Consider the following 26,632-nt stretch of genomic DNA (forward strand, 5'->3'; position numbering starts at 1 on the left):
GTCAATCATTCCTGTTATTGGAAAAAAGCATCATTTCCCATTCAAATCATTTATTAGGCAATTTACTAGTTTCATTAAAAATGTATTATTAAAGGTTACAGCTTTCACAAACACAAACAGGTGCTGAGAGATAGGTAAAGCACAGCTTAAATCAGTAATCGTTTTCAAAAAGGCTGCAATATGACCTGGTTGTATTAGGTAGCCTCATTCTTTGCCCACTGACATGTGTGTCACCTAACTCCTCATGAATCATTCAGCCTGGGAGAGAAAGTGCTTCCTATTTCCCTGAGAACTGTCTCAGACTATGGTACTCAACATTGCGAGATGATGCACGAAGCTAGGGACTGTTACTGGCTGGTCCTTCTCTGGTGGTTCTGTAGCCTACTAAGGATTACTTTTGGGTTAAATGCAACACAAATCCGTCAGCGCCAGCTCCCTTGTCAGCCAGGTAAGGTGCATAGTGTTTTTGCCATGAGGCATGGGAATATAGGAATACCTTTTGAGACCAAAAGTATATTGTACCCTATCGTTTGCTTCGCATTGTCATTTTGAACTTCTGTGAAGGATACAACTACTGCCCTAAAGGAATGAAAATGGTACATGTTTTTGTGCTTTGCCAAAAAGGTCACTACTGTCCAGAAGGCAGTGAATTTGCAGTGCCATGTCCCAGAGGAATGTTTGCACCAAGTTTTTGGGCTAGGGACATCAGCGGCTGTATCAGATGCCCTCCACATCACTATGGTCCCACAGAGGGCCTGGCTTCCTGTCTGCCCTGTGGATCCAGAGCACAACAGCCTCTACCTGGCCAGGATAAATGTGTATGCCTAGCAGAGGGTCAAGTCTTCCAGGTGATCACATATACCTGTTTATTTTTCAGTACAGTATATCTGAAACATTTCAGCAGTATCCAGTGATGCAATCTGTAGTTTTCAGCTGGAAGAGCCGCTCATGTTTCAGCCTGAGGGCGGTTAGGTTACACATTCTGTCTGTCTCGCCCTCAATATTAAACCTTCACTCTCCTCAGATTCCATCACAAGAAAACCAATAATACACAAATTACTGTTACTCAAGCATTTACAAAAGAAAAAAAGTTTTCAACATATGATTTATGTTTCATTCATTCAGGCCAGCGATGGGCAGTGTCAGTGTACCTTGGGGTACCGTGCTACACAAAGAGGAGATGTCTGTGAGCTAAAGATATATGAAATCTGCAAAGATGGACAAACACGGGATCAGTATGGCAAGTGTCTGGATCACAGGCAGTGGAAACACATTTGTACTCATGAGGTTGGTACAAGAAGCCACTTAATGTCTTGTAAAATACATGCATACATCTGTGGACATTAGCATACATTATTAACAGCTCAAAGCTTATGATCTACTACACTGGAGATTACAGCATTGCTCAAACCACTGTCTATTTTAGAATTCAGATACTCTGTGCTTCTGGAATGTCATAACCATAACATATGCTAATGAGCTCTCAAATTAATGTTTTGTTCAACCAGGCAGATGAACTCATTTTCTAGTGCTCGTTTGTTATACTGATATTCATTTATTTTGCTGATTATATTGCATGAGCTTGTGACAATACTGTAAAAACTTGGGACATGCTAAATCTTATACTGCAGCAGATCTGGAATGAATTACTGTTCAATGCATAGCTGTACTGTATGCAACTAAAGAGTGGATAAGAATATTGGTTTGCCTAGCTGTAAAATCTCTCAAGATGGTTGTAATAACCAAGTGTTTGTTTCGATGCTGTAATACAACATGAACATTTTTACTAGCAACAGCAAGCAATGACTTCTGTAAAAAAAAAAATCTATAAGAATTACTTACATCTAAGTATGGGGAAAAAAACTAACTTTAGTAAGATTTTTGTTGCCAGATGTTAAATTCAAAATGCTAAAAATGACTGAAAATTTGTACTTATTGATTTTTTTTTTTTTTTATCAATTCCGAACTTCTGTTCTGAACCCAAGGGTCAACAAACCATGAAGGAAACAAAACACACTTTTCCATGAATCTCTTTTTACATATCCACTCGGAACGTTTGCATAACCTGCATTCAGTTGTAAGCTGTAACAATCATGTGAAGTGCGTAGTTGAATGGCAACCCCCGGAGTCATTCTGTCAAATCCTGCACGTTCCACTTCCACAGGTGTGTGCATCTCCACAACTGTATGAAGGCTATGATGCTTCCCTGAGTCTGTGTGTCTGCAAAAGTCTGACTGACTCGGGAAGAAATGAGTGCTCAGGACGGTGTGGAGATAGGATGAGACCTGTGTTGCAGCTGGTGTGCAGTTCTGCTGTCCTTACACTGCTTTACACTGAGGCAAATAGACAGGTAGAAGCTACTGGTCCAACCCAACGATCCTACATTTCAATACTAGATCGCTTAAATTCATGATTACACTGGATCTTGTACATTGTATATCTATCTCATATGAACTTTAGCCTTGCCATCACAAAATGAGTGTAGCATATTGTCAATATCTATATTTGTACCTGTTTAATGCATCAATATCCGAGTATGTATCTCACTAGGTTTGAACCAGAAGTGTAAGTAGCCTATATTGGATATTAAAAGCAAATAAAATGAATGCTATACTTTCTGGAAAAAAAAACTGGACAAAAAGGAAAAAAAACCAGCACTGTCTGCATAGTGCTATCAATTCTGACTCTATCTATAAACATTATCTTAAGTTCAGAATTCTCAACCAGAGATGTGCACATGACTAGTTTTAATCTTGCACGCATTGTTTGGTACCTGCCTATGAAACTCATTTGGTTCTAGTTGGCTCTGGTCCCAGAATGTAAAAAAAAACCCCCAAAAAACTAGAAGTCTTATTCATTGTACTTTTTTGCACCGTCTTGCAAACAAACATGGTCTGTGTTTAGCTTGCAAGCTTCAGAGCTGATCTATGAAATCTATGAAATCCAAAACCAAAGTCAAAATGTGTTCATGGCTCATTATCAGTTAAGTTAGATCTATCTATTATCGACATTCGAGGGTATTATCCACAGTACATACTCAGACTGTATCTTTGACAGTGTATGGTATGGTACAGTATGTATACCATGGGCCCCGTTTATCTTGTTAACGCAAACAAGAGTAGAGTTTCACTTTGATCTTTGTATCTCTGACGGATGCAGGTGAGTGCATCAGGAAGCGCGCTTTTATCTGTCCTCAAACATTGGGAGTCCAGAGGAAGGCTGCGGTGTGAGCAGCATCACGGCTTCTCCAGGCCTGTGTACACAATACAGACGAGGGGTGAGTAACTATAGTCAAGGCCAGGATGTTGAAAGAATTTACAACCAGCCATGTTACACTTTTCACTGTTTGTCGTGCAACAGAAAGTGGCTTCTATGGGTTCCTCCGCACTATTCCAACAGAAGTCCGGATGTTGATCTTGGAAGGTAGTGAAGTGAGTGACAGTTTTGTTGAGATCATGAACAGCAACAGCATGGGTAAGGTGGTACTTAGATAAAAGGTAGTTTTTACATTTATTAACCTGGTATAATTAGAATGAGTAACCATGACAAGTGGTTTCAAAATCAATTAATTTACCAGGAAACCATACCTACACGGATATGGAATTATATTGGTCCATGGGTTCTGCTTCAAAAGGAGCCAGGAATAGAGAAGCCACTCAAGTGATGAACCCGATAGCTTGCTTGCATCTGGAAGATATTCTTTTATTCACTGTGACCAGGCACCATTATCCACAGTATGACCTGTGAGTAACAAAATCTTGTCTGACCCATTTAGACAGTTGCTCATATACTTACTTGAACTTTTTCAAAGGTTTTCCTTGTTTTTGAAAGTGAGAACTTATTCAACACAAATGCTGCTTACGACTGGGGAGTCTTTAGAGTGTTGGAACAAGAGCTAGCGATGGCACGATCTGCAAACACCCTCTTTTCTGTTAGCTTCAGCGAGCCTGGTGTGTACGTCCTTAAACTGAGCAGCAATCAACATAAGCATCTGGTATTGCCTATTTTTAACCTACCTTGATTTGCAACCAAAATATGACCTTGACCATACTATCCATAAGATGCCAACAATTAGGTCCTTCTCCAGTATGTAAAGGTTTTGCCTGCTGGAGGAGATTGCTATGACCTTGGACCATTCTTTCCTACTGATCCACATCATATGATACGAATGGGTATAAACCTCCAACGGCAGCTCCTGCTGCGACCGGATTGGTGGGTGATTGGAGGTCTCTTGGCTGGAGCTACAGTCGTTCTTTGCTTGTGTCTTGTAGTACTGGTCAGTCTTGTGCTATATAAAAATGCTATAAAAATATCAAAAAGAACTAATACTATACCAATATTATGGTTACTATACCAATATATATATTAATGGTTAAGAACTGCTGACTTCCTTTTCAAATACACAGATCTTGTTAAGGGAACATGGCTGGCCAGAAAAGCTGCCTGTTCAGGCCAGGTACCGGGATTTACAGCTGAAGTACAACATGGATGACTATTCATCAAAAGGTTCCAGGGTCATAGCACTGAAAAAGGCACACCGGAACCTCCTGGTTGGGATGAATGAGGATCCAATTTTGAGAGGTATCTCTTTAAAAGAAGAGTTTGCTGTAAACAAACAATTCTCTAGTACTACATTTCCAAACTGTTTTGGATAGCATGGTTATTCATGCTGCCATATTGCATAACAATCTACACTGAAAACTGGCACATATTTCAACTATTACGTTTCATGTGCGCTTACAAAACAAAATTCAGTTTGCTGTATGATGTAAGAAGTTACAGAATTGGCAATCATTTATGTAGACTGTTCCTGTTGCCACTTTTTTCGTTTACAATCAACAAGAGCATGCAATATTTACTCTTTTATTCACTTTTGGTTGGTTCTTGCATTCAAAGCTCCACCTCAAACATTTTAGGTCTATTTTTATTCTTATAAATGCACATAATCAGGTGTTTTATTTTAGCGGTCTGAAAATAAGGACCGTCTTTACAGCAACAGCTGCGTTTACTACATCGGTTCACTTGGCAATGTTCAGATAGGTTTGTTTGTTCATATTTACTAATTAAGCATATGTAAGTAAAACAAGTCATTAATACAAGTCCTACCAGAAGAGAATCAAATAACTGTAAATATCCATCTGCGTCGACAAACTTGAAACTTTCCCTTGTTTTTAGCATGTTATCCCTGACATGCACATAAACATCTGCATGATATTGTCAGCTTCTCCATTTAACCAGTTATTAATAGTTACTAAGATTATTAATAAGCCATTAATAATGGAACTATTTATTTTGTTTATTTGTTTATTTATATGGATCCCATTAGCTGAAAGTCTACGCAATCAGCTAGTCTTCCTGGGGTCCACTCAAAAAAATAACAACATTTCATTCATCACAATTGATAAATACACACACACACACACACACACACACACACACACACACACACACATATATATATATGTGTATGTGTATATATATATACACATACGCATACATACATAAAATCTGGTTTTAATTCATAACAGGACTAGACATAAATACAATATGATTTATAATTACCTTAATCAAGACATATAAAAACCTACATCAACACATAACACCATAGACTACTTTTAAATGACAGCTTATTACGAAGCTGACGAACTTCAATGGGAATGTTATTCCAGATGACAATAGCTCTATACAGGACAGTTTTCTTAATAAAATTAGTTTTTGGGTGGGGAGTCATTATATGACCTTTATTTGTCTTTCTGTTCTTATGATTGTGCACAGAATTACAGTACACTATTTGATTAAACAGAGAAATAGGCATTTTCATTGTCAATGTATTACAGTATATATTATGATATGGATTAATATTTAATGTAACTGTTATTCTTTGGTTTAAAATGAGCCATGAAAGAGTAGAATACATCTGATCTCTACTTGTTTTAATTGAGCAGTCTTGCTGCTTTAAAGCAACTATGATTCCATAACAGTGTTTCCCAATCTGGGTCTTTGATTGACTTTTGTATTATACATTTTATTGTGTTCCTTGCAATAATACACCATAGATGGGTTAATTATATACTGATGTAAACAGCTGTTAGCAACTTCAGCTAAAGAGACTTACTCACTGTTCTATTATTGCTCATAGCTGTACCTAAAACATTAGACGAGTTCTGGGACTATGAGGAGCAGGTGAACCTGGAGGCTTTCAGTTCCAGCACCTTTTATGAAATCTTGCTTAAACACAGCGTGTCTGTTACCAGCCAGCTTGGGCAGCTCAGAGAAGAGGTACATTTCCTGTGTTTGTTCCAAACTTCCTCTGAAAATAGTTTATTAAAACATATTAAATGAGGTTGCAGTGAGGTTGCAGATACCACAATTAGACCACAGTAAACATTTTCTCTTTTTTAATGTTGACTGGATCACTATGCTTTTGAGTGGAGCAGTATAACCACCAAAAAACTCCCCAGTAAGATGAGTAATAATAATAACTAGAATGTACATTTCCTGAAGAAAATGTGAATGGTGCTTGCACGTGGCAAGTTCCCCTCATCCTGCTGAGTGTTTTGATATATGACATGTCCATGTTGTACTAACTTTTTGATTTAGCTTATTTTGGGGGCGGGGCTACACGTGACCCGGTGGGGGTGCCAATACTTTTGGACAAAAGTTGCTACTGAAATAAAACTTTGTCCGGAGTAAGGTCCTAAAGGAGCTGGTCGAGTTTGGTGTAAATCACTCGAAAACTTGCTGAGTTACAGTATAAACCTCCAAAATTTATAATGGAAGTCTATGGGAAAAAAAGCCCATTTGAGCTTCCGTACCGGGAATTCTGATTGCTTATAAAAGTCATAGCACACCCCTCCTCAATGAGCCAGTCAATTTGACACCTTATTTATAAGCGCCATTAATAAAAAAAATCTCCACATGTCCATATATTGTTCTTTGTATGCCCATAGGTGAAGCAGCTTTATCAAGGAGTGCTGGAAAAGATACCTGGGCTCCAGACTGACCGAGGGACTATGGTGCTAGGGGGCAAGCTGGAGTGTTTAGAGCGGCAAGTGGAGCAAGAGATTGTCCGCAGGAAATGTCTGGGCACCCAGATTTCCCACCTACTGGAAAGCCAGATTCAGATACTGCAGAATGAGTCACGGTCTCAGCATGCCATGCACAAGGCTTTCTCACCAATGCTCAGGGAATGCTTTCGGTTGCTGATGCTGGTTTCAGACAACAAGGCCTTTCTCTGGAACAAACATGTCCAGCAATGGTATGTTTCCAATGCACATCCATATACTGGCCTCATCAGGCTTCATTTTTTAATTTTTAATTTGTCTATGCTGTACAAATGCCAAACCTTAGACAAATACCTCAGGGTATTTGTCTGAGGTAGATATGACGTCAATCAGTATGTTACGTGCCACCAAATACTGTAATATGTTAGTAATCTGACTGAAAAGCCTTCACATACACACCTCAGTCGATCCAACTGGATCCAAATTGGATCACACAGAAAGTGGTGGTCGATTTGAAATAATTTCGTAAATAGTAAAAAAGAGCTGTATAAATGATGACAGACGGTCTTTGTTGCTTGCATATATGTAATGCACATTTAAATACATTTTTGAATCAGGTTGCAATGTCTAGGCTCCATATAAACAGTACTTTGAAAATTTTCAATCAGATTTATTTATACGTATTTATTCGGATACAAACTTAATGATGATCACATCATTTAAACATGATCAATCCTGAATTTGTAAAATGAGGACAAAACAGCAAGAGAAATGGAAGTTGACACATGCACTTAGTAATAAAAGATATCAGTGAGCAGACTAACCAATCTGGAAAGACTAGAATCTGGAGACAATTGAAATGAAAATTAGGTGTTGGTGAATTAAAGGACAAAATAGTTTGATGTAAAAAAAAACAAACAAACAAACAAACAAAAAAGCTTCTGCAAAAGCTCTCAAAGAAGTTTTTTTTTTTAACAAAGAGATTTACAGGTTCAAGTGGACCTTTTATTTTATAATGAAAGTTTTTAGAAATTTCTTTTGAATCATATTTATATTTAGAGGTTATGGCGGACCTCTTCTCCATCCTTTAATTATAATACCTTAATTAACTAAATTTACATTTACAGCATTTGCCTATTACAGTCTATTTTCCAAAGTGACTTTCGAAGACATTGATACTGGATCACTATCTTTAAGATTTTTTTTTATTATTAAGAGATAGATCTTTAGACATAAAAGACAATGATTCAACTGTTCAGACATTTAGAGGAAGTTTATTCCACCACCTACAGTAGGTGCCAGAACAGAATCACCAGTATCATTCAACAGCATCCAGGATCAGTCATAACTGATTATTCCACTTTTCTAAACTCCAGTGACACAGCGCTTCCTACTACAGTTCAGTCCTTAGTACCATTCCTTAAATTTTCCTTACATTTCATTTAGCTAAATGTAATGTAAGTTATATGGTCTGAATATATCACTATTAAATAACACACTATCTATCTTTCAGTTAGAGTTTGTAGAGACAGTCGAGTAAAGATCAAACTCTTAAGCAGTAAGAAATATCCCGGAAACTGAATTTAAAAAAACTTGACAAGGAGCAAAATGCTTTATGTGCATTTCAGAAAGCAGGAACTTTGAACTTGTGAAGTGCTCAACAGACACGAGTACAATCTCTTCTCAGAGGCTGCCAAAGGTCTGAATAACCAACCCTGTGTGTCCCGAATGAAACTAAAAATATCTTTTCCTTCAATATTTAAATAGAAAACAGACTGGTTGCAAAACAGGAACTAAAATAGGAGTATTGGAGCACCTTTACTCCCTTTATTGATGAGTCTGATGGATTTTTCATTCCATAACAACCTTGATATTGATCCACTGGGATCATTTTGGTATGACTAATGGAAAAGAGATGAGGAAACATTAGATGAGACAAGCCAGGATTCGTTTCAAGATTTGTACATAAGCATAGATTAAATTTATACATAGGCAAGCACCGATACAAACAAATGTATGATGTTGAAAGAAGAAAAAAATAAGCATGATACTTCAGAAATGGCATGATTATAGACAGATTTCCTGAAGAACTTTCACTTACACAAACTTTTTCAATCTTTGTCTCTGAGTGGTTCATTTGTCCAAAACATTTTAGATTTCAAACCATACACAAATCAAAAACATACAATTGAAATATTTTATTTGACAATTCTATGACTTAAAGCTATTACACCAATAACATATGACCATAAATAAACCGTTCACCTATTATAAGTGCTTTATAATAAACATAAAGAATAAAAATGATGCTTTTTAAAAATAGGTATTTCTCACCTATATTCAGTGGTAATGAAAATTGACATGTTTTTATAGAAAACTATTATTATTATTATTATTATTATTATTATTATTATTATTATTATTATTATTATTGTTGTTGTTGTTGTTGTTGTTGTAATTATTATTATCATACATACTAATGTTCATGAAACTACATCTCCTCATCTCCTGCCATTGTGATTTAAATAAGTTGTGGTTTGTAGTGTTATGGACAGAGTAACTGTGCTGGCTGACAAGATGGCAGAGCTGGTCTCAGTGGAGGCGGAGAGGCAGGGTTGCTGGGTCGTGCTCAAACAGGCGACTGGAGCACGTCTTCTGTGCCCCAGTTCTGGCTCAATCCTCGCTAGGGATGACATTATTGGTGAGTTATTGCACTTTTCCAAAACATGTGATATGTCCAAGGTCCTTGCCCTACATAGAAAACTACTGGAAATTCTCCTGCAAATTTATTGACCAGAAAGAGTTATTTCTTTTACTATATACTTTTTGGATATGCACTCTGGACACTTCTGTGATCAGTTTTATTCCATGACATTGTTATAGACAGCTTAATGTACTGTATATCTCTGTCTATTTTAAATCCACCTGAATTTTAATTGCATGCATGCACAATAAATATCATTGACTTTAGGAGGTTTTACAGCTGAAAGAGTAGATCAGATTAGATCAGTCTTGGGGTCATCATGAAGAAGCTTGGAAAGAAAGTTAGCTTGGAAAAAAAAATTATTTGTACAAGTACAATGTCCAATCTGTTATAACAAAGTGGATAAAAAACAAGGCAGACAATAGGATCAGAACAAACTGAGTAATAGATGGGACTAAATGTCACAACAGAGCAGAAGTTACAGAGTGCAATGGTTGATACAGGAAAACCTGTGCAGATCTTTGCAAGTTTGGCCATCAGAAGAACCAAGTGGCCATTTTTAGAAGTTCACTTAAGTACTTTTGAGGTCTAATAAGACTAAAGTTGAGCCAAACAAAGAATAATCTTCCATGCAAACCATATTCAGTCCAACATCCAGGTAACACCAATCATGTGATGTAGTAAAGTCATGCTATAGGGCTGTTTAATAGCAGAAGTATCTGGAAAGCTTGTTACTATCACATGCAAAACTGACAAAGCAAACTATTCAGCAGGACCTGTTCCAGTCAGCCAGCCATTTGCATTTAGGCTGAAAATACATGCTCCTACAGGACAATGAGCCAAATCACAGGGCAAAAACTACAAAGGAATGGCTTGAAAATAATGGTTTGTGTGCTCGACTGGCTGAGTCAAAACTCAATTTAAAATCTGTGGCATGACCTGAAATTTGCTGTTTACCAACATTCTCCATTCAGTTTATGATTTGGAGAAAATGTGCTTAAAGAAATGGAAGAACATGACACAATCAGAATGTGCCGAGCTAAAAAAAGACACATAGTAGACGAGTCAAATATTTATTTAATGTGTTGAATAATATTTATTAAAGGACAACAATGGCATAAATACTTTTAAACGAATTAAAATAATTACAAGAAATTTGATTAAGCTTATACGTTTTTTATATCGCAAATAATTCTGAGGAAATCAAAATATTTTATTTCATTTAATTTTGAAAATTATTTGTCTTCAGTTCAATCTAATTCTGCTATGCTTCAATGTTGTAATACATAAAATAGAGAAATTATTTTTTCAGGGCCTGAAAACTTTCTAGAGGCTCCGTATACATCTATAGCTGTGAGACTGTAGTGTGTGGAGGCTGTCAAACATTTTGCATCATCCAATTAAAAAAAACGTGTCATCTTTCAAACTGTGTCCATGATTCAATTGTTGCATTGTTATTGACACAGATTTGAAAAATCTGTTCCTATATATATATATATATATATATATATATATATATATATATATATATATATATATATATATATATATATATTTTTTTTTACCTAAAACATAGATTAATTTTCTAGCCAATCACTGATTATCCCAAATGATGTCAAGATGCAGCAAGCTTGAGAATAGCAATTTTTGTATTAAATTCTGCATTGTTCTTTATGTGCACTTACTGTATGTTAATCAGTATCTACAAATCAATTTTTTATGACAACCTTTTTAATTTATTAATGCAAAATATTGTTATATCACATATATCATATATATCAATATTGTTCATAGTTATGCCTGGTTCCAAAATAAGAGGATGAAATATAAAGAATATAAACACTGATCAGCCATAATATTGAAACCACTGACAGATGAAGTGAATAAAATTGATTATCTTGTTACAATGGCACCTTTCATGGGGATGGATATATTAGACAGCAAGTGAACAGAGTCCAATCCATTGAGGCCCAATGGATGTTGATGTTAAGATATGGTGTTGAGGAGTCCATACCTCGATGGGTCGAGCTGTTTTGGTAGCAAAAGAAGAACCTACACAATATTAGGCAGGTGGTTTTAAACTTATGTCTGATCATTGTAGATAGGCTGAAAAACTGATAAACTGATAGGCTAATGTAATTTGTGACTATTGGCTAATACAAATCGTATGTAAAACTGCATTCTGGAGAGCAGTCTGATTGGCTGATGGATTTAATTATGGTTTTCAGAATGCAGTTTTACATACTATTTGTGTGGAGTGTCTGGTAAAGGAACTACCCCACCTAGTGGTTATTGAAAGTAGTAGAGCAAAGTAGAACTCAGTACTGCTCATACAGTCATTTGTCACAGTTTTCTGGAATGAATAATCTTTACACCAATACAGCGCCTGATGGGTCTATCCGGGCATGTGATACTGTGCATGTGGATCCATGCACAGGCCTCATCCATCCAATCTCGAATGCCTACATGCTTCTTGCTAGTGGCCACAGCATGTTTGTGCCCTCTGACTTCATCCTGCATCCTCATACTGGCCGGGTGATCCCCATGGCGGGGAATGTAGGATTTGACCCTTCCAGCTCCGCCCTTGTCTACACAGCTGATGCTTGTATGGGTGAGATGAGGATCATGCTTTAATGCATCATTCTTTCATTCTATTAAGCCATGATAATGCCAGTTTATAGTACTGCACTATTCAGCATCTGCATGTGACTCTAACATCTGATCCTTGGTCTTAGGTGAGGTTGGAAAATGGGAGACACCTGTGATTCCGTTCATTCCCTACCCTTTATCTCACCACTCAGAGCTGCTAGGACCATCCAAGTTGAGAAGCCTCCAAACAGGCCATAAGCTTGTATTTGGGGGACCCATGTATGACTATGAAACTGGTGTACTTGTCCCGATCCTGGCAGTCACCATTCACCCCCATACAGGGATGGTGTACCCAGTAGGTGGAGTTCATGTGTGCCCTGTGACTCGACTCCAGCAGCCCATTCAAATTGGTTGTCCGATGCTGGATCCTCGCACAGGCAATGTGGTGCTCATCACAGGTGTTAGTATGGACTCACATACAGGTCAGTACTTGTGTAGCTAATTTCTTCTCCATATTAAAATATACCGTTTTTAACATTTACTAGAAGCTTTCAGATTTAATAAAATATAATAACATACTTTTTTTTTTTTTTGCAATGCTTAATGAACCAATGGTGGTCCCCAGACTGTCCGCAGACTATAAGTTATTCCCCAAATGAAAGCAACTGAAAATTAATTATAAAACCATATCTCTGATATTCAAAATCTCTCTCATCTCCTGGTAAACCTTCAAATAAACAAAGACTTATTTTGAATTGTGCTGTTCAACAAACATTTGTAGGTCTGTTAATATGAGGTTGAAGGACTACCTGGCATTTAAAACTGTTTTTCAGGTGCTGTGCTTCCAGTAGGAGGTCTCATGCTGGGTGAATCCTTCATTGAGCCCTTGAGTGGCAGGCTGGCACGCACTGGTGGAGGCAGCATTCGAGGAGGGAAAGTTGTACCACATGCAGGGGGTTTTCAGTCTCTACTGGACAGCCAAGTTCTTTTTGCACGGGTGCGGGTAGTGGAGCTGATACGGGCCTCCTGTGAAGAGTGGAAATCTCGGGGTCAAGAGATCCAAAATGAGATTAGCAGGGTGAAGGCAGCTGCCGCAGATTTGGAGCAAGCTTGGAGGAACAGTCAGCACTGCATGCTTCAGCTGCTTAGTTGTCTGGAGGCTCAGCAGGAGTGGGCCTGGTGGGTGGCTGAAGACGGAGGCAGTCTAGGTGAGTGAGTGCACTTGTTTGCTTAGATATGAATATGCTTTTTTATGCGCATTAAGTAAGGTATAAACTTACAGTAGCAAAGCTAAATAACCTACTATGAATATACTGAAAGACAGAGTTATTGTTTAGCTTGATCATATCAAACTTATATATATATATACTTGTATATATGTATTTTGCTATTATCGAGACCTGTAAAAATAATCAATAAATGTGTTTATTCTGGCATTAGGAAACATTATTTGGACAGTACATTATGACAAAATCTAGCTAGCCAATCTTCATGTACTCTATAGTTTATCAGGGAGTTAACCAACCTGAGCTGGTTAGAGGCTCTTAGCCATGTGCTGTGTTTTTTTGTTATTTCACAAAACCCATAAACACTTATACCAGCATGCTTGGCATCGCTAATGTATTTTGTGTATTTGTCATTAAAGCATGTCATTGTTAGTGTGATCTAGTGTGGTTGAAATTTTTTGCTTTAGAGCTTTTCTGCATAACAATATTTGAAATAAAATCAGTAACCTTGGTTATTAGCAATATTTCACTGGGAATGCTGATTGTGCTTTCTAACTAGCATGACCATACTGGTTGCTTTTTGACTGATAGAATTTTTTTTTTTAAAACCAGGAGGTAACATTTTATGTCACTTAGTTACATTTTAAATGATTTTGTTGATGCACATTATTTTTTGTCCCGAAATTCAACATATAACTGTAAATATGTCACATCACATAAATACACACCACGTAATATCGTGCTTTGTAGAATGATTTATAGGGTAGTGTGGTAAATTGTGTGTATTCCACCCCATGTGCCGATGTAACTAGATACTGTACAGTATGTGGGGATAGTGGTGGCTCAACTGGTTAAGGCTCTGAGTGGTTGTTGATCAGAGGATCTTGGTTCAAGGCCCAGCACAGCCAGGCTGCCATTGTTGGGCCCTTGAGCAAGGCCCTCAACCCTCCCTGCTCCAAAGGTGCTGTATCATAGCTGCCCCTGCACTCTGACCCCAACCTCCTCAGTTGGGGTATGTGGAGGAAAGAATTCTGTAATGTATATGTGGAGATAATAAAGGCTTCTACTGTATCCCCCCCCCTGTTCTGTTCTGTTCTCTATAATCAGGATTATTCACTGCACCTATCTATCTATCTATCTATCTATCTATCTATCTATCTATCTATCTATCTATCTTCTTAAAAAGCACAATCTTCTTAGAAAGCACAATCAGCATTGCCAGTGAAATATTGCTAATAACTAAGGTTACTGATTTTATTTAAAAATATATATATAAAAGTTATGCAGAAAAGCTCTAAAGTAAAAAATTACAACAACACTAGACCACACTAACAATGACAGGCTTTAATGACAAATACCCAAAATACATTAGCAATTCTGTTCTGTTCTCTATAATCAGGATTATTCACTGCACCTATCTATCTATCTATCTATCTATCTATCTATCTATCTATCTATCTATCTATCTATCTATCTATCTATCTATCTATCTATCTATCTATCTATCTATCTATCTATCTATCTATCTATCTATCTTCTTCAAATTCTTCTAGGTGAGATCAATCTTCCTGGCAGTGAACTATCCCTGCCTGCTCTGCCAGGCTTGGAATATCCGGATCCTGGGGGTTCTGGCTTGTCCGTCCCTGTTCTCGGAGAACAGCTGGATTGGATGTCAGGGTGTATGGTGCCACTTGCTGGAACCATGGAAGATGCAGATGGCAAGGGTCAGACATAGTTTTCCCATTTGAAGAACTATTTCCAACTGAAGAATCTATTAGGAATTTTTTATTAGTAATCATACTGGCATTAATTAAAATGTTATTGACTTATTGTTATAGATTATTACTAGAAAAGACAGGGAGTGCTAGCCTGCAATGGGTTGCCATGCAGTATACATACTTCTAGAAGTCTGTTGATGATTGCAATGTCTTTTTTGTGGGAATTTTTAAGATTACAGTACATGACATTTAAGATGTTACTTTTACATCACAGATGCCTTGGAGCTGCAGTGCCAGATTCCATAAACCCATTTTTAGCTGAACAAAGTTAGCTAGCTAAATATGTCCAATACATGCAACCTTTCAGAAAGAACCTATTGTAGGTAGCTTCTTGATATTAGGGTTTTTTTTTTACACCTGGTCACTTTCATGCGTTTTCTGTGATCGGATAGCTAAAGGTGTAAGACCAGGTCTAAATGCGCTCCAAAACGGTTTCGAGACGGATATAAATCCGATCTTTCAAACCACTTCAGGAGGTGGTCTGGGACGCAATTCAGATGAAACTAGACAGGTGTAAATACAGTAAATGTGGTTGTTCAATCCACATGCGTCAGCACGGTACTCCTCCCAAACGGAAGTACATCACTCGCAGGTGACACACGAGTCGTGCATCGCACCAGAAACAAATGTTTTCCCACCAATGCTGGCTCCAATGCTGCCGTCAGTGAAAATGCAGCAAACAGTAAATGCTGTTTTTTGTAGCAACTGCATTCACCAAAGCGTGTTCCATTTCAATTACCCCGGAAATGAGTAAAATATATTTGCATTTTGGGCAGGACTAAAAAGATCGGATTGATATCCGATTCGCCAAGACGCATTTATGTGGCCTAATGTAAAATGGATCAGTTTTAACAAATCAGATAGCTATCGGATCAGAGAAAACACATGAAGTGACAAGGTGTAAAAACCCCATAAATGTTTAGGTGAGCTACAAGGGTTTGTTAGAGCAATATCATTTAGGCATGCAAGTTACCTAGCAAGCAAAGCCTGTTCAATTCTTACCTAGCAGAGTAGGATCACTAATTAAGTAAGATATGGAAAAAAAATGGGAGCTGCAAAGACCAATTATCCTTTCTAATTGTCTGAACACCTGTATAAACATGTGTAAGAACACAATTTAGACCCAACACACCCATACCCACACATACCCAACTGGTTTTCTTTTTAGAAAACCAGTTCTGAGCTCATGCATGCAGAAGTGGGCATGTAGTGTTTTCCATGAGCAGCATTTTGAGGAATATGAGGTCAACTGGCTTCATGCAATCTTGTAATCTTGCAGCCAGGAAGCATAGCTAATATCAGAGTGGCATGTTTTACTTTGGTCTATAGAGAGTGATCTGACCTGTGACCTGAGAGTGATCATTAACACAAATGTGTCCAGGGCTGGTTCCTATCCGCTTTGGGGCACAGACTGTAGACCCTGTAACGGGAGTTGTAGCTCCGGTGGTCGGAGCTCGGCTAGACGTGTGGAAGAAGACTGTAGTCCCAGTGACTGTGTCCCAGTTCCTGAGCATAAGAGAGACCCCAGACAGTGTGCTGGTGAGTAAATTTAGTTAAATATATAAATGTTTCTAAAACTGTGATTGCTGCAAGTATGAGCATGTATGTGTTTGGTGCAGGCAGAGGCCTTACAGAAGGAGTGCAGCATGAGAGCCCAGTTCTGGAGACAGCAGCGAGTAAAGGAGGAGGAACTAGTGGCAAATTTAGACAGAGCTCAGCGAGACTTCCTTTATACATGCTTACAGGAGGAGTCAGATAATGTGAGGCTCACAGCAAGCTTGACAGATAAGAGATGGTGCTAAATGTGAGCGGAAAGTCCTTAATCTTGGTATGTGTGTGTGTTAGTTTGTCTGGACAGACACAGAGAAGCAAATAAAGGAGGCAGCAGCAGAGCTTCAGGATGCAGTCAATAAAGAGGCTCAGAGAAGAAATGCTGTGAAGTCAGAGCTCTCTCTCCTGCTGCCCGGACACATCCTGCTGACTCTTACTGGAGGTGACATGTATACGCTTTATCGAGAACCTGTGGTACTGATGGGTTGACAGCAGAGAATGAATCCCACAGATTAGGTGTCTTTGTGTGTGTGTTTGCAAAGGTGATGAAGAAGAGTGGAAGCAGCAGCGTCAATGGCACACTGAACTGACTGCAGTGTTGAACAGAGTCAGTGTGTTAATGGCAAGGCAGCAGTGCGAGCAAGATCGGTCCACAAATCTGGGTGATGAGCAACCGGTCAGTTTCAGTGCTAAATCTCTTTTGCTTATACCTTTTACAATAAATCGATTTAGCAATTTTACAAAATCAAGCAAACTCTGCAGTGTTCATAGGAGCTAGACATTTATTGATATGACCGTAGATTTCACAAAATTTTGGGCCAAGATCCGTTGTATGATTTGCATTCGGCCTCTAGGGTTCATGTATGTTTAACTTGAGCTCAGATATAATGGAAAGTAGCTACATATGTGTCTTCGCTGGGCTTAGTTTAAAAGAAGAATCCTGTGGTAGCAATTTTACAAAAACTGTGAAATCCTGGAGTGACTGATGAAGATTCCCAACACAGACACTGTTTTCTAATCAATAATCCAAGCATTTCACCACTCTCAACTTTCTTAATTGATATCCTTTATAAAATATGATTTAAGTAAAAAACAAACAACAACAACAACAAAAAAACCCCCATATATTATATGTGCACTTAGCTCCTAGTGTTTCTCTGGGGTCACTGTTTATCTTGATACATTCAGAGACATTCTGCACCGATCTGCCCACACGGCACAGACAACACTTTGCTGGGTGAAACTTTAGGTTAATACCAAAAGAAGTACTTTTAGATAAAAAAAATATAAAAACATTGTTCGCAGTACAAGAGAAGGAATTAATGCCTAGTGTTCCACATCATTATATTATAACAATTGACTTTCCACTTGGATTCAGTGCCTACACAAAGCATACAACCATCCATTTTCTGTAAAAATTATTTATTCTATGGTAGTGTAAGAGTGTAAAAGATTTTTTTTATTGGAAATAAATACCTATAATAGTTATGTTTAAAGGAACACCTCCAAGACAAGTTAGTTCCTGTTATCTCTTAGATTATAAATCGTTGTTCCCTCACCAAAGTTTTTTTTCCTCTTGATGATATAAGACTAAAAATTGCAGCTTGGCTTATTACAAAGAACCCAGAAAGCATAAATTTTATTTGTCCTGAAGACTCTCCTGTTGGAGACAACTTAGCACTGATAGGCTGGACTCACAAAACACATAGGAATGATCAGATGTTTTGTTCTATAATTAACACTTGCCATAAAATGTTATGTTCTTTTGACATATACAATGGACTTCTTATGAATGAACTTTTACTCTGGAAACAATAACACTAATTACAATGAGCATTAATATAAATTCAGCAGTGCATCTCACATAGCATCAAACACTAACTGTCTCAGCTCACTGATATTTGGCTGCATGCTGCACAGATCAACACACATGGTTTTATCAGTCTGTATAACTAGTGAGACCATTAATGTCTGTGCATACAACCTTAGTCCTTCTACCATCTGCCTCTGCAGCCAGTGTACTGTACTTAAAAGGTAGGGTATCCGATTTTTGAGAAATGCTTCAGAAAACTGATTCGGGCCGAATAATAAACAAAAATCAAAACAAACGTGTAGCCAATGAGCAGAAAGGGGCGGGGACTGTCAATATGCGGTGGAGAGAGTGTTCAGTGCGCATGTGTGACATTAGCAGAAAGCGGTTTTAATATTGACATGGAGGATAAAAAAAAGAAAGAAAGCGAAGAAAGACTTACGATAAGGTAAGAAGTAGGACGTGTTAATATAGGATCAGCTTTCCAGCGCTGGAGAGAACTGAAGGAGCGGGAAGTTGGCCGCATATTCACAGATTGGAGTTTCCCGAGTCAATAACTCCTGAGCTAAACGCTGTTACTACACAAATAACACCTCTATTCCATCGTAGTAATGTAGAGAGGCAGCTACAACCACGTTTTGCTAGTAACAGCGTTTAGCTCAGGAGTTATTGACTCGGGAAATTCAACTTTACTTAAGACGCAGAGGCGCTTTTTTTCCTTCTCAATAGGTGTGTAACGTTGGTTTTGCTTTGTTTCACAGAACTAATATATGCCGTCCTTTGCATGATTATGCTTGTGTGTCATTTTTGCTTGTTTGTTTATCTGCAATCGTATTGTTTTTCCCTTCACCTATGATAAAGACACATTTCTTTCCATTATATGTATGTGTGGGCTGAGCTATAAATACAGGGGTGGGACTCATTTGGGCTAGGGGTGTGTTTGTTTTGGTGATTTCAAATGTCGACATTGGCTTTCAAAAATCGGAGACCCTGCCTTTAAAGGGTGCGTAAGAGCTTAATAAAGTCAATTCTTTGTGGGATTCTTACTCACTAGCTTGAGCAACTATTCCAAGAACTGGGTTAGGCATTCAATCATCTGTGGGAGATCCCAGCTTCAGTTTCAGTAACACAGCCTTAAAATCAGCTTTCAGAACATTTACTTCTGCTGAGCTACTCTTCTGATCTTCAAAACAGTCAGATGGCGGGTTGTCAGAACTCTCCTCCAGGGTTGGCTCATTATTCATGTTTAGAGAAACAGAAGCAGCTACTGAGAGTACACCAGGGTCTGTCTGTCTGTATGTGAGACAGCTATACTAAGCTCCTCTGAATTGTATTGTTCATTTCGCTGCAGTACACTAACAGATCACCTATTTGTCTCGTGCCTGATGATGACGCCTCTTCCGTCAATCTCTTCCCGTTTTCGATGAGCCTACGGTGCTTCCTGTTTCTGTCGCAAGCTCATGGATTTCTTTGTAGAAGAATCAGCAGCTGAGTTTGATGATCACATAGCCTGTAAGCTTATGATGCAATCAGCATCATGTTGCATGGTGCTTGTAAATGCTAGCCAAAGATGTTCCAGTCACAAGCAATTTGAGCATTGATCCTTGTCTATCATCCATCTCTAAGGGACTGGTGGAACAAACAGTTCACCTTTCTACACTGATGTTGGGAAAGTTCAATAACTCACAAAATTACGCAGTCATGAATTCATGAATTAAATTAATTACACTGTTTCCCAGCACCCCCAACTGCTACGTGTGAGTACAAAACACTATGAACTTTGGTGAAATAGTCAAATGTACAAATACTTACTTCTCAGATGTCGCTGAACTGACAATATGGAGATAAGGGGACCAATGTGATGTCATAGAGACCATTTTAGACTACCTATACTGTATGAGGTCATGGACGGAGTACGATAAGTGTCAAAGCAAAGGGGAATACAACACTAGTTTTAAAGGAAATTATTTTAATTGTCTGTTATTTATCTTTAACTCTCATTTTAACTCTCCTGTTAGGTTAAACAAGAACAAAGCTGCTATAGGCACTACAGTCACTTTGTCACTTTACACAATGTGCATTATGTCTCTAATGATTTTCACTATTTGCAATATATACATTTTAATCTGTTTACTTATTCTTTAAATTTAAATTCCTTTCAGAGTGCTATGTTTAAATGTCCATCTTGCTTTCTAAGCAGCGGCTATGCTTACCGTACCTTACCTTGAATTACATTATGTTACCTTAAAAGCAATAATCATAAATAGTCCCTATATGATTTCTAAGCAAAAAGGAAAATGAGAGTAACTTTCATCTCATTGTGTCTAGTGTATGTGCGTTGCGTCTATGAAACTAGTTCTACATCGTAGCAAGTTTATTTAAAAGTTTATCCCAGCCCTCTCAACATTGCTAATTAATCGTAAAGCGTGTCAGTGCAGTGAGCAAAGGTTTTACAAATCCATTTGCATACTTACTGCAATTATGTTTTCCTACTATAGGATGAAAAGACAAGGCAAAAGGAGCTGTGGGAGCAATTAAAGCAGAGACATGCCGAGCTCGATGTTGCTCTATCTTCAGTGCACTGGGCCTGTGAGCTCAGCCAGCTCCGTGCTGATACTGCTGAGGTAACACACACTTAGGCCAGGACGTTAAACATGGCACACTGGTCTTTTATTGAGCTGGGTCCAGGCTGAATGCACTTTAAGAGGATTTCACACATCAGCATATTATATGGATGAGCTGGAGGTACCTTTAGGAACTGCACTAGTAGTATTAAACACAAAAATTCTTTAAGCATGTTTTTCTCCCTCTCAATAGGCCATTTTATCAGGATCATTCTCATATAGGGATTATGGTATGGTTCAGGCCCGAAGCAGAAAAAACCCTCTGAAAGCGATGGTGCTGACTCAGCACAAAATTCTCCCTCAGCTGAAGCACCTCATTCAGCTGCTTGAGGATGGCAAACTTTCCAGTCTCTTCATCGGCACCCAGGGCCATCAGAGCTCAGGTACAACACACTCATTCATTTTGTTGACATAGAAATGGAAATGAGTGTGTTCTGCTTTCTTTAGTAGTTTTTACTGTTTTATTTGCAGACCTGCCAATGAAGCAGGCTTTTGACAGGGACACAAGCTCAAGAGCATGGACTGTGTCAGTCCCTGTAGCTAAAGGTATTAATTAAAATGTATGATTGAGTTATTCTTCCTGGTCAGAACAGCATTTTTTTGTATTTTGCTCATGTTTGCTCAGTATGCTGTTGTATTCTGTCTGCCTATTGTGATATTAATTTGATTTTGTAAGCACAGATGCCAGTAGGTTTTGCTTTGCAGCAGTTTCTGCTTTGCAGCAGTTTCATGTAAAGGCTTCATCTGTGGGCGAGCTGAATGGCTTAAAGCCTGTATTGTCCAGAACATCACCTACACACACAGAACAGGATGTAAGCCCTGCTCAAATCCAGGGTAAGGCAAGATTTTCACTGTCACATTGCTAGTGACAGCACTTAAACTAACCATCTCATCTTTGTGCCCAATCAGATGCCCAAAATCTCAAGGAGACACTTCCTGTGCACATGATAGTCCCCAAACTGTCAGGTAAGACATTTTGTAGGAAAGCTTTGAAAAGAAAGATAAGCATGGAAACATTTCATAACCTGAAACTAAAAGTATTCTTGCATATTTGAAGCATTAGGATATTCAGATAGTAATTAAGTCTCAAGACGTTTCAAGAGTTCGATAAAGAGTAACTTCAGTTTAGCATTCAACACAGTCATTCCTCAGCCCTTAATTGGAAAGCTGAACATGCTGGGCCTAAACACCTCCAGCTGCAGCTGGATCCTGGACTTCCTGACTGTGAGAACCCATTTAGTCTGAAACACCATCTACAACAAACCCACACTGAACCTCCAAGGCTGTGTGCTCAGCCCACTGCTGTTTACTGATTCACATCTGTAAAGCAATGCACAGCTTGAATCAGATCCTCAAGTTCATAGATGATAAAGTCTTGGTGGGTCTCATCAGCAATTAGGCTGCATAAATACATGCTGCAGACAACACTTCAGGAGAGCATGGAGTGACTTCTGTCCAATGAACAACGGTTGCTCCTCTGTGGAGATCGTCAAGAGCACTAGCAGAGAAGCTCACCTGGTCCCTGAACACCGGCACCATATCCAAGAAAGCCCAGCATCATCATTGCTTTTTCTCGGATTGCAAAAAAAAAGGAAAAAAAAAAAAAAAAGATCTGCAACAGAGATATTCATTGGCATCGCTCTAAATTTACGCACCACACTGTATCCAGAAAGCCACCAGCATTGTGGATGACCCCACACACCACTCAAACTAACTCTTCACCCTCCTGAAGCATTCTGATCCTCACGGCCAGACTGTGTAACAGTTTTTTCCCCCAAGCAATCAGACTCTTCAATACATTTAAAAGTTACATTTCTGGCATTTGGCAGACTTCCTATTCAGAGCAACTCGCATTTTTATCTCATTTTATTAAGGCAGCTTGGTGGACCTGGAATTTAAACTCACCCAGAGTTGAATACCCAGAGACTAAACATACACTAACCCACACACATCCATACATGCAAACAAACACATACACTGATACTCAACTGAACACCATTCCTATCCTTTAGTATTTTTTTTGTAAATTGCATTCTTAAATTGCTAGTATGCTATTTTCATGTTTACAACATGTACTATTATATTGTAACTTTTTGCACTTTATTCAATACAAGAACCGTGTTGTTTTATATACATCCATGTAGTCTCTTATAGATCTGTGTAAATGTACAGTATTTTTTTCTGTGTAGTTTCATGCATTTCTGTTTGTATTTTCATGCATTTCTGTGTAATCTTATTTAGATCTTTATAGTCACATGCAGTTCTGTGTTGTTCTTGGTCCTGAATGATCATAAAGCACTGGACTTGACAAAAGATTATTCATTATTATTACCGCCATGTGGTTTAATAAATCATTCAGGTGAGGACTGGGAGAGTTTGCTGGAACTCTCTCCACTCTTCCGGCTTGTGCAAGCTGTGGAACAGCGGCTCAGTGACCAAGCAAAAAGAGCAGGCCTTCTCAGTGGCGAGCACACAGGTCACCCTTAAACCCTTTTTGGCTACTTGTTTAAAGAATTACAAAACATTTGCTGTAGTATATAGTGTTAATTGTAGTTTGTCTAGTAATTGTGAATGGAAGGGTGTCTTTGTGCTGCAGGTTCATGGTGCCCCTTTATCGATTTCTTGGATGCGCAGTATGATTGTGAGGGAGAGCTTGTCAAAGTTGCTGAAGACACTCTTAATCCCCGGGAGTTTCTCATATATCAGCACGGCCAGCTTCTTCTCCAACTATTACACAAACACCGAGTGGTTTGACTCTCTCTATTATTGTCTCTTTTACACACACACTCCTTCATTTTGATTTATTGTGGCTAATATTTTACACCCACTGAACAATGACATAATGAAATGGTTGCTGTATTGGAAATTTACTCTGATTAGTTATGCTTGATTTTGTACTTTCCAGGCACCAGCGGTGAAATTACACCTTGCCTCAAGTCTTCCTACAAATAACTACCACTGCAATGCTTTCCGCAATTCCTTTTATTACCAGGTATTTATAGAAGTAAAGTATTCATGTGGTAATATTAAACAACTGTCTTGAAAATGAAGGATGACACCAGAGGAAAACTGCCTGTTTTGTTAAAAAAAATACAACAACAACAAAAAAAAACAAACTGCTGCTTTAAGTTTCAATTAACATAATATAATTTATTTTACTTTAGGTGCTTTGATGCATTTGGAATTTTTAGCATTATACAGCACAATCTGGGCAGGCTTGACGGTTCTAGGATCCGATCCTTCAATATTCTTATCAGTAGCGCCAACTTTTAAGTGCCATAATATTATCTATGAAGTTCCAATGAATAACTTTTGTAACATTCTATATATGCTGTATCCACATTGTTAAACATCTGAAGGCTCCGACATGGAGGCGAGAGTGTTTATAATGATTTATAATCAAACTCTCAGGTGTCACCCACATGAGGATGGGTTCTCTTTTGAGTCTGGTTCCTCTCAAGTTTTCTTGCTAATAACATCCCAGGCAGTTTTTCCTTGCCACAATCACCTCAGGCTTGCTCATTAGGGATAGATACAAATACATTTAAATATAAGTCAAATATAAATTTATAAAAATATTTTTGTATCAAATATAATACAATTACATTTATATATATTGAATTGAATTAGATTCAGATTAACTTATTTTTGTAAGTACAAATCACTAGAAAAGTGCTGATGTATAGTCAGATATAGGGGAATGTGAGAAGTGTTAAGCTGAAAATACACTATGGGCTAAAAATATACTTAATATAACTATATTTTACTTCATTTAGTTTAATAAAAGGTGTGAAAAATGACATTCTTTTTATGGTCTCAACTCTGCCTTGTCTTCATTAAAGGAAAGCAAAATATGAGGCAGAGAAGGTAAGATTTATTGTTAATGTAAATGTAATTGCACTGCTCAAGCAACCTCGCATTTATTTTGTAATCAATAAGAACGCAGACATGCTGATGCTGAAGCCGCAGCACCGCAGCCACTTCTCACTGTGTTGACGTGTGTCAATAGATTATAAAAAATGAACGTCTGAATGGTTTCCAAAGCATTGACTGTGTCTGTAGGAGATGGATAACACTCTGTACGTGCGCCAGCAGAGGCTGCAGTCTGTCGGAGGTTTCTCTCTGCTGCTTCTGCACTGTGCTGCTCACATATCTATCGGCCAACTCAACGTTGACACAACTGCTGATTTCCAAAGGGCTTTCTTTAAGGTACTGTACAAGCCAAGCCCATACACACGGACCATTACGTTTCATAGCATTTCTGGGTGTTGACTGCGCTTCTCCTGCTGCTTTTTTTTTAATGCTCCAGGTCCTTCAAGTGTGTCTAAGTGAGTTGTTCAATGCCAGATTGGAGCTTGATGCAGCTGAAGGAACAAAGCAAAGCACTGACTCAGCCCTTAATAGCCTCGTTCTCAACAGAGTGCTGGCTCGAGACCCAGGAACAGTGTCTGGAAACCTGAATGTAAGCCAATTAATTGTAACCCCTGCTTCGTTTGTCTGGATGTAAGGCACTATGCTGGATGTGGGGAGAGTCACCTGTTAGGTGAAGTGTCACAAGGTTGCAGGATCTGAATTTACAGAATGATTAATATTGCGCATATTTTTGACAGGAGGTGGCCAGGCTGCTAGAGAAGCACAAAGAAAGTTCAGTGTTCAGGAAAGTTGAATGCCTGCTGAGAGATAAGAACCTGGAGGTCAGCCCAAACGATGGGGAACTGCCAATTAAACATGGAGCAGAAGGCCAGGACACTGCACCAGAGTAAAGTGATGAATCAGGCTTGAAATACGAGCACTGCTACCTTTCAGTGAATGTGACAGAACCAACTATCACATCCAAACTATTGTAGGACGCTCCATGGGAGACAGATGGCAGCCTAGATGATGGCTGTGTTTTGGACTGAGGAGATTTGGGCAACTTCAAAAAAGAAGCACAAGGAATACATGTTAAAAACTTTACACAAAGTGGAATAATTTAAATGCTAACAAACAATTAATTAGGATGTGAATGTAATGTGAATCAGTGCACATTATAATATATATATATATATATATATACTAAAAGGTAAGGTCCTGTATTGAGCACTGTGTTATTAAACTAAATATCAGTAAATGTTCTTCATTGAAAAAAGTGAGGAATTCTTTCAATATTTCATAAACCAAGATCCACTTTGACATGAGGTTATTACTGGAAAAATATATACTGTATATCTCTCTATGCTTCTCTTTATTTATAGCTCTTCTCTTTATTTTCACCAATGTTAATAACAGAAAGACAGATTCGGGGAACGTGTGACAGATGAAAGTATGCTTCAGATATAGATGGAGTGTGTGAGAAAGCTATGGACA

General features: G+C 38.3%; 1 protein-coding gene across 7 annotated transcripts; it reads left to right on the forward strand.

Moving 5' to 3' along the window:
• The first annotated feature begins 200 nt into the window (after positions 1 to 200).
• Positions 201 to 26,632, forward strand: si:dkey-103g5.4. 7 transcript variants are annotated; one of them, XM_047820229.1, is made up of 32 exons: positions 201 to 448; positions 625 to 848; positions 1,126 to 1,287; positions 2,165 to 2,350; positions 3,160 to 3,277; positions 3,361 to 3,474; positions 3,578 to 3,743; positions 3,832 to 3,994; positions 4,088 to 4,276; positions 4,407 to 4,581; positions 6,140 to 6,279; positions 6,951 to 7,258; positions 9,548 to 9,705; positions 12,092 to 12,319; positions 12,444 to 12,779; positions 13,131 to 13,505; positions 15,077 to 15,247; positions 16,683 to 16,840; positions 16,921 to 17,061; positions 17,147 to 17,294; positions 17,395 to 17,528; positions 21,161 to 21,286; positions 21,480 to 21,669; positions 21,758 to 21,832; positions 21,968 to 22,120; positions 22,196 to 22,252; positions 23,646 to 23,762; positions 23,883 to 24,034; positions 24,192 to 24,278; positions 25,382 to 25,495; positions 25,596 to 25,748; positions 25,897 to 26,632. In XM_047820229.1, exons 1-32 carry the CDS (start codon positions 325 to 327, stop codon positions 26,047 to 26,049), a joined length of 5,295 nt encoding a protein of 1,764 aa, XP_047676185.1. In that variant the 5' UTR covers positions 201 to 324; the 3' UTR covers positions 26,050 to 26,632. The 7 variants fall into 7 exon arrangements, with proteins under 7 accessions (XP_047676185.1, XP_047676182.1, XP_047676184.1 ...); XM_047820226.1 differs by having other exon boundaries at positions 23,883 to 24,031; positions 25,349 to 25,495; positions 25,897 to 26,631; XM_047820228.1 differs by having other exon boundaries at positions 21,995 to 22,120; positions 25,349 to 25,495; positions 25,897 to 26,631.

The sequence above is a fragment of the Tachysurus fulvidraco genome, chromosome 11, assembly GCF_022655615.1.
Source record: "Tachysurus fulvidraco isolate hzauxx_2018 chromosome 11, HZAU_PFXX_2.0, whole genome shotgun sequence".
NCBI classification, from domain to species: domain Eukaryota; kingdom Metazoa; phylum Chordata; class Actinopteri; order Siluriformes; family Bagridae; genus Tachysurus; species Tachysurus fulvidraco.

Excerpts from the sequence above, each read along its gene's own strand:
- si:dkey-103g5.4 (XM_047820225.1), top strand. The coding sequence starts at position 325 with ATGATGCACGAAGCTAGGGACTGTTACTGGCTGGTCCTTCTCTGGTGG. Across the intron at positions 4,277-4,406 it reads GCTTGTGTCTTGTAGTACTG|ATCTTGTTAAGGGAACATGG; the intron begins GTCAGTCTTGTG and ends TCAAATACACAG. Across the intron at positions 21,287-21,479 it reads TCCGTGCTGATACTGCTGAG|GCCATTTTATCAGGATCATT; the intron begins GTAACACACACT and ends CCCTCTCAATAG.